Below are 13,189 nucleotides of genomic sequence, written 5' to 3'. Positions count from 1 at the left end.
GGCTGATCCGGAATGCTGCTGCTGCACACGTACTGACAGGAACCAGGAAAAAAGACCACATTTCTCCAATATTAGCTTCTCTGCACTGGCTCCCTGTAAAACGCTTATAGTTAGGGGGCTTCCCATGATGCACTGCACAGCAATGGTTCCAGTGTGTTTTTGTTTTGTTTTTTATCCCTGGTGTGGACCCTTTATGTGCTGTTAGTTAGTTAGTTAGTGTCACCTGCCAGCCCCAGCCCCGACTGTTCAGGCTCAGGATGTAGAACAGGCGTTATCACCACACACATCTGTCCCCCAACACATGGGGCTGGTATCCTGTGACGTCCATGTTGTACGTTGCACGTTTCCTGCTTCATTTAGCAGCACTTAACCTCTCCCCTAGTTTGAACTTTGCCTGCTCTTCAAGTAAAGCACAAGATATGAGACTCTCGCGTCTTCGCTGTTAAACCAAATTCTCCTGCAGAAGTGGTTCGGTTTCAGCACCTTGGCTGGTGTCTTGACTATCATGTTTGGGTGTCCACATGCTTTTGGCCATGTATGGGCTTGTCTTTTCCTTTTCTGTAATGTGATTCCAGGCGAAAACAAAACACAGAGCAGCGGAAAGTCCAATCTGGTGTGTCTTTTTTATTTTTTATTTTTTTGGCATTTTAAAAAAAGTATGCACATTTGATTTACTTGATATATATAAATATACAGAAACAGAAGACTGGCCAAACGTATTGTATTTGTGCGACGTGATGAACGGCTCCTTCTTAGTAGATCAGCTGGTCCCGGCTCCACTGCACCCTCCTCGGCGGAGTGGCGGAGTCCTTACAGCCTGGGTGACGTGTGGGGTCTCAAGGCCGTCGTCTGGCTCGCAGCTCCGTTCTTCTCGTGCCTGAATCAACACGCGACACCATTAGCGGAAAAACACAAAAAAGCACCCTGGAGGTGTGACTACAGGAGTATTTCACAGCGAGAGCCCGGGGTTAAACACAGTCCGGCTGCTCTTACTTGTTTTTGTTCTTCAGGATGAGCTTTCCGAGCGGTGACTGCGGATTCACGCACTTTTCCTTATTTGCTGTTGTTGTAATACTGAGAGAGAGAGAGAAGAAGAGTTTAGAGAGAAGCTGTCAGTAAACTTGGGGAGGGGCTTAGTTCAGCTCATGGCACTCACATGATCTCCGTGTGCGGACAGAAGGCGTTCCGTAGGTGTACGACCGGCTCCGCCTTGATGAGCTGGGGGCTGATCCTGCCAACGTAACTGTGGCTCAAACACTTGCACTGGCCGGACCTGCTGGCGGGCTGCCCTGTGGGGAGGGAAACACTTCTTTAAGGAAGTCGAAACTATTGAATGTGTTCATGGGAACCTTGCCTCGTTTGTTACGAGTTATTTACAGATTTTGAGACTTTTGACATCTTGAATGAGCACGAGTCCTCTGGAGGCAAGAAATGAATTTGATTGTTTGTTTTTTTATCAGATCCTACATAACAGGAACACATCAGGACTGAAACAGGCGGAAAAAGATGAGGTGTGGGAGGAAGGTTTAAAGGGGACCTCTAATGCTCATTTCCAGCTCTATATTTTCATTTTGTGATTCCACTAAAGAAGCTTTGCATGATCCACAGTTCAAAAAAAAGTCCTGATTTATCTCATACTAGCCCTTCGTGCAGCCCCCTCAGTTCACCCTCTGTCTGAAACAAGCTGTTTGAGCTCCTGTCTCTTTAAAAAGCCCCCCCCCTCCCTAAAAGCCCACTTTCTTCTGATTGGCCCGGCCAAGTTCCGGAAGTCTTGGGAAGAACGTTACTAAGCAACGCTGACATAAACATAAACATCTGGTCTGTGCCTGCAGCAGAGATACCGTATACTTTTTGCACTGTTCAAATAATTGTCATGCACTATTTACTTTGATTTTATTTTTATTTTTCTAAATGTTCTTATATTTATGTTCTTCTAATGTTCTTTTTTTGGGGGGGTTACCTAGCCTTAGCCAACTTTTATGTTGGTTTTTAATGTTGGATGTTTGTACTAAGCTGCTAAAGGCTGTAAAAGTGAAAACAATGAGCTCAAAGATGCTAAAACTCGAGTCATTTGACTGTTAACAGTCAACAATTCTGTTCAAAGCAAACTGTAACGCCATTTTCCGAAGAGCTGCAGATATATTTTCAACTGAAATGCATTGTTAAGCGCAAACCGCCGTTGACTTTCGCTGATTTGAATAACAACAAAAGACCAGTCCCGTTGAAAGACTGTTGAAAACTGGGCTTTATGCTCTTAAAATTCAATTTAAATCATTGACAGTTTTTGTGTTTGGCACCTCTAATCATGCAAAATACAAGATGCAACATTTACAACAAAAACAAGCCATATTAACTTACAGTTCCAGGAACCATAAGCATGTAAAAAAAAGTACCTTGTGTGTAGAGGACAAGCAGGCAGCTGAGGAAGGCAATGACTGAAGCTGAGTTCATGGTTGTGGCTGTAGACCTCCGTGTCTTTCTTCAGGTCTGGACTCCTGATGGTGTTTAGCCCAACTGGGGTTACTCTCATTTATACACTGGAGGGCACCCACACAGGGCAGCTGTCCAACGTGACGCAATGGTTTCACTTTCCTAGTGCGCCTTTCACTTTCTCCGTCTCTTCCCCTTTTTTTTCTACATCAATCCTGTTTCCCAGAAACAGAGACACTTCTTGCCCAGAAGCCTTTGGCTCAGAGAATCATTTTAGTCCACAGAAAGTCCTCTTTGTAACATTGCACAAATGAAGAAGATAGATCACACTGATTCAATCATCGTACACACGTGCAACAAAATATATTTTTGTTCCAAATATATTTATTTGGACTTTACAAACCCAGCGGAATAGAAACATCCTAGATGTCTTGTGCACGATCAGATTCATCTTGTGACCTGGCGCGGGGAGGGGGGGGGGTCCTAGCAGCCACGGCACTAGACACATTAGGTATGGTGTCCAGACTAAGAATGACAGGACAATTAAGGGTGGTATTAACTGACAAATGTATTTGTTGTAAAAACAAAACAGCATTTAAAGCTGTTTATCCTTCAGCGAGACCCTGAACCCCAAGCTGCTCCCCGGTGGAGGCCAGCACCTTGCATGGCGGCAAGTGTTCTATGTATCTAAAGACCATATAGTTAAGACTCATAGTTCAGATAGTGGGGTAGGCGGCTTCAAACTAAGTGAATGGGGTGCATTTTAATACATTTTTTCCATCTCGGTGAATAAAGAAAACAAAGTCCAATTTGTGCTGAGTGAGCCAAATGAACGCAGCTGTTTCAGTTTCGCATTTTGCAGGTCGTGACTGGGTCCTTCCTCTTCTCTGGTTCAGGGGAAATCCCCCGAATCAGACAGGAGTTGCTCAACAGGATACGGCGAATACTGAATGTGTGACATCCACTGGGCCCCCGGGTGATACCGCTGATGTCGCGGCCTCCTAACAAACCGCCACACAATTTCTCCGTGAGATGGGAGAGAAAAGCCACAGAAGAAGACTTTCATCATTTACAACATGACAAGAGTCAACAGCATTTGGATTTGTTAAAGATGGCGCAGGAAACGTGGCTGTCGTCAACTACTGTAACTTTGATTTATCCGTGAACCGAGCTGAATCCGCGCATTCTATTTCACAGTCTCATCCTTACACAAGCGCAGGTTATGCTGAACAGTATAACAATGCTTGCATGCGCCCACGTGAATGCTAATAATGCTGCGCAACAGTAGCACAAAGTCCTCGAACTGACGCACGGGAACGTCTGCGTACATCTGTACGTAATTCTAACATTAGCTAACATTAGCCGCCACTAACGTTACGCAATCCCACTCCCTTTCCCTTTTTCCAGGACAGCATGCAACATTTACTTTCTGTTTCCATTTCAGCATAACCAGAGTCCTTTCATAGGAAACGCTGGCCTTCTCAGGAAATGTGCACCCATGGTCTGGTGGGGGCAAGAATACAAAAGTATCAAGACAAAACTTTCAAGTCGGCAAAGGACAGCTTTCCCTCAACAGCACCCTTTATGATGAGGCAGTTCCTGAGTTACCTTTAGGCCACTTGCAGCATATCGTTGTATATATCATAGAATGGTATCGTTTTGCACTTGCAGGCTCTGATTTAACTGGTACCTCTGTCATGCGGGGTCAGCGCATGTTCCCTTTTCTTATATATTTCAGCAGAGCCCTGGCAAGAGAAGTAGGCAAGTGAAATTGAAACCCTCGTAGTTTCACATGATAAAGCTTTAAAATCCCCAAGGGGAATGATTGAGTCTAGTTTGAGGGTGCTTAATATGCAAATGGGATATCTAAGGTTAAGTAGTTACTATTATTAGGACTATTATTTAATGAATTAATCGCGTTATTATTTCGTGTTATTGTGTTGTTGTTTTTTTTTTGGTTAAAGGTCCCATATTGTAGGTGGTGAGATGTCCATGTCTTGTTTGGTTCTAAAGCAGCTCTGGGTGCTGTATAAATACTGTGATAGGATCAAAACGCTCAGCCCGTATTCAGACACTGCGCCTTTAAACGAGCTGTCGGGACTTCCGTAAGGTTGTGATGTCACAACTATACAGTCGCCGCCCTCAGCCACGCCCCCCCCCCCCCCCAGCAGGTCATCTGCTCCAGGCAAAGTACAGGGGCGCTCATCCACCCGCTCAGTCTGTCTGAGTTATTGGAGCGCTACTACTCTTCAAGTAGCAACAAGAGGTTGTTCAGTTTGTCTAAAATGGCTTGTTTCAGACAGATATTATAGCGTAGTTGAGGCCCCCCTTGGAAGCGAGATGGTACATCTCAAGGGGTTGTGTTGTGGATACGCCTCGCCCTCCGTGGTCGCCCGCTGACGACGGTGGAGATGAGAGGGGGCGCTTGATGAACAGTTTAGAGAAGAAGCAGCAATCTAAATATGAAATTACTGGTCCCTTTCCTAAATAGTAATAATAATCGTAATAATACGGCCTATACTAATAACTATATACAAATAAATGTACCAATGCAAAGATGAAACAATGCGTCGTGAGTTCATCCCAAGTTGTATCTGGTCTCTTTTTTTAATTGGTGACTCTTGCCGTCCCTAATAAATACTAATGCAGTGTTATGTGACACATATAAATGGCAGTATTTAGTAATCTTAGTTGTTGATACTGTTGATTTTTCCCGCTATTTCGGATCGTAATCCTGCTCAAAGGATCCTCAGTTCCCCCTCAGCCCCCTGTCCCAAGCCTGTCCTCACTTCTCCCATGAACTATTGGCTTCCTGGTGACCTCTGGACTTTCCATCGACCTCCTCCCCCCACCACAGAACAATAGACACTCTCTCTCTCTCTCTCAACAGTCCTGGACATTTGTGGCTATGGAAGGAGCAACACACTTTACAGCATTACAGCACAATTTATTTTTTGGCACTAATCTGTTCGTTTCTGTTTTTACAGGCATTCATTCGATTATATTTGCATATAATATTCACCACAATCCGCACAATTACAATTTACACGTCTTATTGCTGCCAGCATGGCCCTATTTCACTGCATTTTGACTTCTATGCCGTATATTTGTGTCCACACACTTTGCAGTATCTGCATGATTTATATACCTATACACACCCTGGTAAAGGGGGCAACAACACTCCATAGAAATTAGCAACGGGCAATCATTTTAGCATTCTGGGCAGACATCTGTGAGATCACAAATACCCTTTTTGAAGATACAATCCACTGGATAACGGGTACAAAATAAAATTTTGCTATGTGACTGAGTGACACAAGGAGTGCTGAGGTCAGACATGGGGAAAGAGGCTGCTTTGGTCGGGCCAAGATAAAGCTTGCGGAGTCAAACTGGAACCTGACTCCTCACACCAAATAGAGCCATTAGACACCTCCAAAAGGTCTACCTCCACAATCTGCACATATCACTGCAATGTTTTCATGTATATGTGTCAATTATTTGTCTATTTATTCATGTACCCCGGCACCCCCTCCGGCATTTGCCCGTATTGCCCAGCTCTGAAATTTGCGCGGAAGACAGCAACTTCTATAAGAACATTAACACAGTTCCTATCAGCATTGCCACGTTTCTGTTGTGGCTGACATGTCCACTGAACGTGTGTTCCAAAAGCATCTTCAAGCAGAGTCTGTTCTCCAGCAGATACCAGATGTATTTTTATTTTCTCAATAGTGCACAGTATATCAGCAGGAGGAATACTGCAGCGTTCCTTCCTCCTGTTTCGCCGATTTTTACAGAAACAAGAAAAGCGAGTTTTGCTACATGCGTGCAAAGTCAGCATCAAACAAAAGACATCAGTAAATGTTAAACGGGTGTTTTTCTGTCAATAGATATGGAGCCAGAATGCGACATAGTCCCTTTCAGCGCACACTGGAGGTTATACAAGCAAATGCTATGGACATCAGTGATGAATGTTTTCTAACCCTAACCCCATTTTGTCACTGAGTGTGGTCCTGTATCCACCGGTAGAACCTGTGAGAATATTTGGTGGGTCTGACCGTAGAAAAGGCCCTGCCTGGGTAGCAGAGGCTTTTCCACAGGTTCTCCAGTCTTTTCTTCCAACCATACACAGTAAAAATGTCTATAATGCCCACAAAGTAGCGATGGTCTGGCCCGTCTATCACACAAATGGCATTTTTGCAGTTGGGCAGTAGCCTGCGATGGTGCTCGTGGAATTCCTGCAGTTCTGAGTCGGTCCTGGTTTCTTTCGCCGGGTGGTTCATCTCCTGAAGGGGGATGCCTTCGCCAGAGCCCTGGCAAAGGGATCCCTCTCCTGACCCACAGCCTGTGGTATCTGGTACCACCTCACCCACGGTCTTTTGCAGTAATGGAATGGTTGGGGGGTCTGACCTTGTGGGACTGTCCACAGACCTATGGGCAGGAGAAGCAGAAACCCACAGAAAACAATCAGGGTTACTCAGAACCAGGATGAATCCGTTTCCCCCAAAGCCAACTCTGAGCTGATGAGATCCGACTAATTCAAGTCTGGTTTAGGGACTGCTTCTTTGTGACTTTAAAACACAGACCTCAGAAGACATCAAATACCAATCAGAGTCTGGGCAACCAACAGCTTGCAACCAGAAAGGTCCTCAATTCACTTGGTCAGGTTCTTGAAATAAAAATTCTGGCTCTTTGCGAGTTAAGTTTACTAATTTATCACTTGTCCTGAAACAGTAACATTCCGGTAATCATCAACTGATGAGGATGCCGACTTTTTGGCTGGGACATGCAGCAACTATAGCCTCAGTCTTAGTAGCACAATATCATGCATGTAGCCATCAAGTGCATATTTAAGACCCTTTTACAAGGGTTCCCGTTTCAAAACGATGCTGCCAAACAGCGGAGGTGTCGGCTGGCTGTTTTGGAAGTTTGGAGACAGCCAGGATAGCTGTCTCCCCAGCTTCCAGTCTTTACGCCAAGCCTTGCTAGTCGCTTCCCCCAGCTCAAGCTCCATAGCTAACGCACACACATAGCAGTGGCAACTATCTTCTCATCTTAATTCTCAGCGAGAAAATGTGTGTATTTCCTTCAGTGGCACAATCATTTCAAGGAAGCTGTTTGTGAGCATGCGAAAGCGTCTTTCTAGAGTTCCATGGACCAACAAAAAGACAAGATAAGACATATTGTGTCGCACGGCAATTGGCTTCACCCTTACTGAAAGGATATATAAAACCTACTTCGTGGTGCGAATAACAAGGTTCGCCAAAGAGTGTTTCCCTTCTAGCTCGTCTTGGTGCAGAGATTGCTGGCCCAGCAGGAGACTGTAGTCCAGCACGTTGAGCTCTTGAAGGAAGGCGGCGTCCACTTTCACTTGATTGGCAAACCAAGATTTCTCTTGACCTGCAGCAGCCACACAACACATTTCCATTTAGCGTGCCTCTACACTGGCAGACCGCAAGCGTCATTTGTGCGACTACAAAATCAAGTTGAGTGAGGAAGACACTTACCCAATGCAATGTACTGCCCTTCAAAGTTATTGTCCTTCAGCACTTTTAGGATTTGCTTCCCCCCAGTGTCAGGGTTAGTCCATCTACCCACCTCACAGCCCTTAATGTCGTACCTATGCAACGAAAACATCACAGCTTTCATGCGCCCATAAGATATATCAGAAACCCACACAAGAAACACGGGGGGGGGGAAACATAGCTGCTGTACCTAATATTGATCCTCTCATCAGGGTAAAACACACTCTGCATCACAATGAAGTACTTCTGCAAGACAGACAGACAGACGATACAGCATTGTAAGCACTGGTACCGTAAGGGGTATAGTGGGGTATAGGTGACCTATTTATTATGTTGATAAAATACCTTTATTTGATTGGGAACAACAATCCTGTGGACACCTGGGAAGTGGAAAGAACAACAATATTGGCACGTGACAGCAAAAGCTTGGGAAGCACAGAGTTCCTCTTTGGTTTTGGACTCCTGGGGACCTCCAGTGCTCAACAGTGACAGTATCCTACAACAGCGAAACGCCGCTCTTACCTAGGAATCTCACCAGCAGTGAGTGAGGGTATTTCTCCAAGTGGCCCATGTATGCCTGCAGATTGGACAGGAGAAACCTCACCTCGCGCCTGCTCTGGGTCTTCAGGAAGAACCTCTTGTCATTCCTGAAACCAAGAACAACCTTGATCACCAAACAAATGACGCCAATGTTTTTTAGAATCCTCTTTTTTGGCACTTGCACGGAAACTACGGTATGTTTAAGGTAAGAGATCCATCCACCAGCCCAACGGCTACACTACTTCCTACACTGGCACTCAAAGCTGGAATTAGATATAAATCGTGAGGTGCAGAATCATCCGTAGTTCCCACGTACACCGGGCTACAACTGAAATATGTATATGCGATTACGTTTAGGTGACCTTTCGGGTGAGGACATTCCGGATGTTAGTAGAGCAAGAAACGAGTTTGGATGAGGATTATTACGCTCACGTCAAAAAGAAATCCGCCTTGCTCTTGGAGTTGCTGACGAACTGGAGGTAGCAGCCGCCTGAGCAGAGGGAGTTCATATACTCCTCCTCTGTGATGTCCAGCGAACGCCTCAGTTCGGCGAACACTGGCGCGGCAAACGTCTGCATCTCAAACTCCTGGAAGGCAAGGATCACACAGAAGAACATTTCACAGCGTTTCCTTCACTTGTTGAAACAGCGGCGGGAAAGGGACCGCGACTTGCCTCGTGGGTTCGAGTTTCCTCCGCCTTGAAATGCTTGGCCGTGAGTGTATCCTGTGCAAAGGGCAGAAGGGTTTACGAGTGAATTCATGTCTACAATGCTTCATGTTCATAATCCAACCAGTGGCCTGTAATTCGAAGATTCTTCACCTGGCATGGCGCGTCCACAGCGGCCTGAATGGAAGCGTGCATGCCTTCTTTTATCATCGACGTGAGATGGTAGAATTCGTGCTCCGGGTTGATCTCAAACACTCCCAGCATCCTCCACCGCTGTCTCAGATGCCACCAGCGTCTTCGCCTGGCCGTTCTGGAGGTGGAGGCTTTTCTCGGTGACATCTGTGACACCGGGCAGGCGCCCGATTAAGAAGTTAGGATGAATGACATTCAGCTGGAGTGTGTCGCATACATGGGCTTTTGTAAACTATATGATCAAAGTTCATGTTAATCACGGGCTCTGATGTAGACTGGCAGCAGACGTTGTACTTTAGTTCTTTTACAATAAGGCACTGTGATACACAGCTACACCTATGTTGGTGCTACGGATGCTATAAATTATGATATCCGGTTTGATGCATGGGCATCGAGGCTCGCCTTCTCTTGTGTGCTATTTTGTACGGATGTGAGTTTATTAGAGGCAGAGCTTCCACCAGTACAGGAAGAGAAAAACAAGTAACGCTACCCCGAAACACTGCTACTGCAATTACTAACACTGGCCTACTGCTAATGGCAATACATGGGTGCGTCAAACGTTATTTGTCAAACACCTTATCGACATCATATTTCTAACGAAAGCAATCAGAATGTAATACGCAAATAGTTAGATGAGATTATTCAGTGCAATAAATACAACAACAAGGACTGAAATGAATGAAACAATGATAGTGATTATAAAATACCAAATTCAACAGTCATACCTAAAGTCTAAACTAGTTTATAAGCACTTTAATTTGGTTGGGCTAAAAGATACCATTTCATATTAAAAGTAATACAAAACCTGATCAAATGCATTTAATACTTTTTTTTTATATGTCATCACATTCATGGCAGCATGTATGATTGCACAGCTAATGTCCTAACATCTATATACATCCTAAAATCTGGCTGCAGTCATGTTAAGTGAAATCTAACTCCATCCATGTCACAAACAAACCGGGGGACGACCTAGAGGCAGGGGCGTCGCCATGAAAAAGACATCCCATTGGGGCCCCACCACTGCTGTAACCGCGCCTTCAGAACCCAGTCAACCCGTTCAACTCCTTCCTATGGGCTGTTTTTGTTTCACATAATGATCATTATGTGGAAAAACAGTTCTATTGTCATTTTTCGAAAAAAAAAGACATCCCCACAGCGCCCCCGGCAGTTATGCCAACTGACATGACATTGAGCTCCCCCCAAAAAAGTGAAGCCAAAACATCTCGATCGTGTGTCGGCCTCATTCTCTGCTCAGGAAGCCATTACTCCACTATGTCTTAACATTGCAAACAGCTGTTTGCTACTATGTTAATGTTAAAAAAAAAAAAAAAAATCTCACACATGGAACCTTTAATGTTCATGGTACACGGCTATAAGGAGAAACTGCGGCCAGGTAGAATTCCATACATGTTGATACAAACAAAGGCAGCAAAATGAACCAAAGATGTTTTAAGATTTATAAAACAGCCAGGCATATTAAACAGACAACGCAGGTTCATAAACTCATTAAGCTTGAAGTTAATAATAATCCGCCTTGCTTCTAGAGGATGCTGAAAAGCGAAATCCCACATAACTATGATACTCAGGTATCTCTTACCTTAGGGCCCTTGCTCGGATTGTACCGTGAAACGCCGAAAACGGTTCATACAGTTTGCCTTCGCATACAGTGTGTCTGAAATTCACCTTGTCTTTGTGTGTACAATGCCCCCCCCCCCTCCCCTTCCATTCTAACTAGTACCGCATTCCAGGCAGGTTATACAAGCTCCGCAGGGTGTGGCGAAGGCGTTTCTTCACAGCCACCCAAATGAGAGCATTAGCAATGCGTTCAACAGGTTCTGTGGTACTGTACCAAATGCTCCCAGCGCTCCTGGGCTACAACAAAAAGGTGAACAGAGCTAGAGGAAATCCCAGACAGGCCATTCAACAGTGCAATCTCATCCAATCACCTGGCTAATCAATTCACATGTAAGTTCAAGAAAGCTTCTCAGTACGCTCTGGTCCTGTCCATCTTTGGCTTTTTGAGACACTGTCGGGAAGCTGTTCTTAACCAACATCAAGACATTCGGTCAGGGCGTCCACAAATTAATTCATTAACATACTTCATTTGTACGATGTATGGTGTATAGTGTGACCGAAATGCCTTTTTTTTTAAATATATTTTTATGTATATGATGTGCATTTTGTCTCTTTTCTGTTGTTGTTTTTTCTCATGTTTTTTGTTTCTATTGGATGGGGGTGGGGGGGTTGTTGTATGTGTAATTGTATATTTCCTTTGTTTGAAATGTTGAAACCTAAACCCAACAGGAATTATTTTTGTATGAGTCAATATATTGTTTGTTTTTTTAGGCGAATCCTGCACTGTAATTCCTTTTTTGTTTTGGTCTGCATAATCTTCAGACCTTGAGGGCGCTAAATTTGCAAAAGCTTTTGACTTTTTGTGGAACAAACAATCTCCATTTCACCATGAAACAGAGGGAATATCTTGCATGTATGTTGACCGTCCAGGGGAGGGCAGTGCTGCCTGCTGATGGATATAAAACTCTGTTAAAGAGTCTTCAGGCTGTTCAAGCTTCACAGATGCCTGTTGTTCCCATTTCTCTGCTGTTGGCCAGTTTGCACACCACATTACACCACATCACACCGTGCAATCTGCAGATTTGTTATTTAAGTAGCTTGCATTTCTTGTGTTACTTACATCTTCATTCTTGTGTACCATGTCACTCTTGATCCATCAAATGTGCATGTGTCGCCGTGAAACAAGTTTGATGTTTCTTGCCCGAAATGTCTCATGTTGGGTAAGCGATAGATACTGACTCATGGTCATAGCGCCACCTACTGGCAACGGGGAGTAAGCCTTGTGTGACAATCATCAATTTTACAGGAAATTTTCATGGCGTGGTCAACGCTTAGCGTACACAGAAGGTGACGTTTAATTCCAAGACCAAAACACACAATTTCAGAGCAGCGTTGACCGGTCCAGGAACCACACGCCCCTGATGTGCACGTGAGGTGCGAGGGGACAATTATTTTTTATTTTACATTTTACAGACTCAATCGCAAAAGCTACTCATGAAAGGTGATTTTAACCCATAAGAATCCAGACCCATTTCCCCTCAAAGGAAAATTATGGGGAGTACACCACAGACCAAGTGGACCACATTGAAGCCATTTCTGATGGGTTTTTTTATACTACCCCTTAATGTCAAAGATCTGCGATGGTACACATATGTTACATTGTGGCGTTTATGTTAAATTTACTTGTTTTACTGTTTTATATTAATTTGTTCAAGAAATATGGTCAAAACTGGTTGACTGTATACAGGACACACTATTAAAGTATTAGAATCGTTAAATGGGTTTTAACTTACCTTTAGTATCAAAATACAGGCTTTTTGAAATTAGTTGCTTCCTTCACTTGTGTTTACATGTCACACCACCATTTTGAAAAGGTCCCGACCTGCCACGGTCACATGACTGTGGCATGACCACCACACCAGGATGTTTCATATATGTCTCTGAGGGACTTAATGAGTTAAGATCAAGCACAAAGCTGTATAAGGAAGATTCTGGGGCCTTTGAAGTGTGTGTTACACTGGTGTCACCATGGGTTCTTATGGGGTAAATCTGACATGGGTCTTGGGCGTGGGCGTTAGCCTGGGGGAGCGGACGAATATGCGAGCTCATTTCATTCGAATCGGCTCCTTTTTCTTCCTCTTCCCATTTTCTCCAACCTGGCCAATCCTGTTGGATTCTTGAGTGTATAGTTGGTACACTTTTGACAGGGCGATGTCAGGCTATATGGGTGTGGCAAGGCTTACAAAACAGCAGCCTCCTA

General features: G+C 44.4%; 2 protein-coding genes across 2 annotated transcripts; both read right to left on the bottom strand.

Annotated features, from left to right (window-relative positions):
- Nucleotides 1-619: 619 nt before the first annotated feature.
- LOC139284646 (C-X-C motif chemokine 10-like) lies at nt 620-2,588 on the bottom strand. The gene is made up of 4 exons (XM_070904992.1): nt 2,394-2,588; nt 1,157-1,289; nt 994-1,074; nt 620-877 (listed from the first exon to the last, which is right to left on the bottom strand). The coding sequence occupies exons 1-4, from the start codon at nt 2,449-2,451 to the stop codon at nt 811-813; spliced, it is 339 nt and encodes a 112-aa protein (XP_070761093.1). The 5' UTR covers nt 2,452-2,588; the 3' UTR covers nt 620-810.
- Nucleotides 2,589-6,114: 3,526 nt separating this feature from the next.
- LOC139284083 (phosphatidylinositol 4-phosphate 5-kinase-like protein 1) lies at nt 6,115-11,032 on the bottom strand. Its single transcript, XM_070904246.1, has 10 exons — nt 10,952-11,032; nt 9,313-9,498; nt 9,166-9,216; nt 8,925-9,079; nt 8,475-8,599; nt 8,298-8,332; nt 8,143-8,198; nt 7,935-8,047; nt 7,665-7,827; nt 6,115-6,858 (listed from the first exon to the last, which is right to left on the bottom strand). The coding sequence occupies exons 2-10, from the start codon at nt 9,496-9,498 to the stop codon at nt 6,426-6,428; spliced, it is 1,317 nt and encodes a 438-aa protein (XP_070760347.1). The 5' UTR covers nt 10,952-11,032; the 3' UTR covers nt 6,115-6,425.
- Between the last annotated feature and the right edge of the window lie 2,157 nt (nt 11,033-13,189).

This window comes from Enoplosus armatus, chromosome 4 (assembly GCF_043641665.1).
Source record: "Enoplosus armatus isolate fEnoArm2 chromosome 4, fEnoArm2.hap1, whole genome shotgun sequence".
Lineage (NCBI taxonomy): Eukaryota > Metazoa > Chordata > Actinopteri > Centrarchiformes > Enoplosidae > Enoplosus > Enoplosus armatus.
Note: the sequence above shows the minus strand (reverse complement) of the source record. Positions and strands in the feature narration are given on the sequence as shown.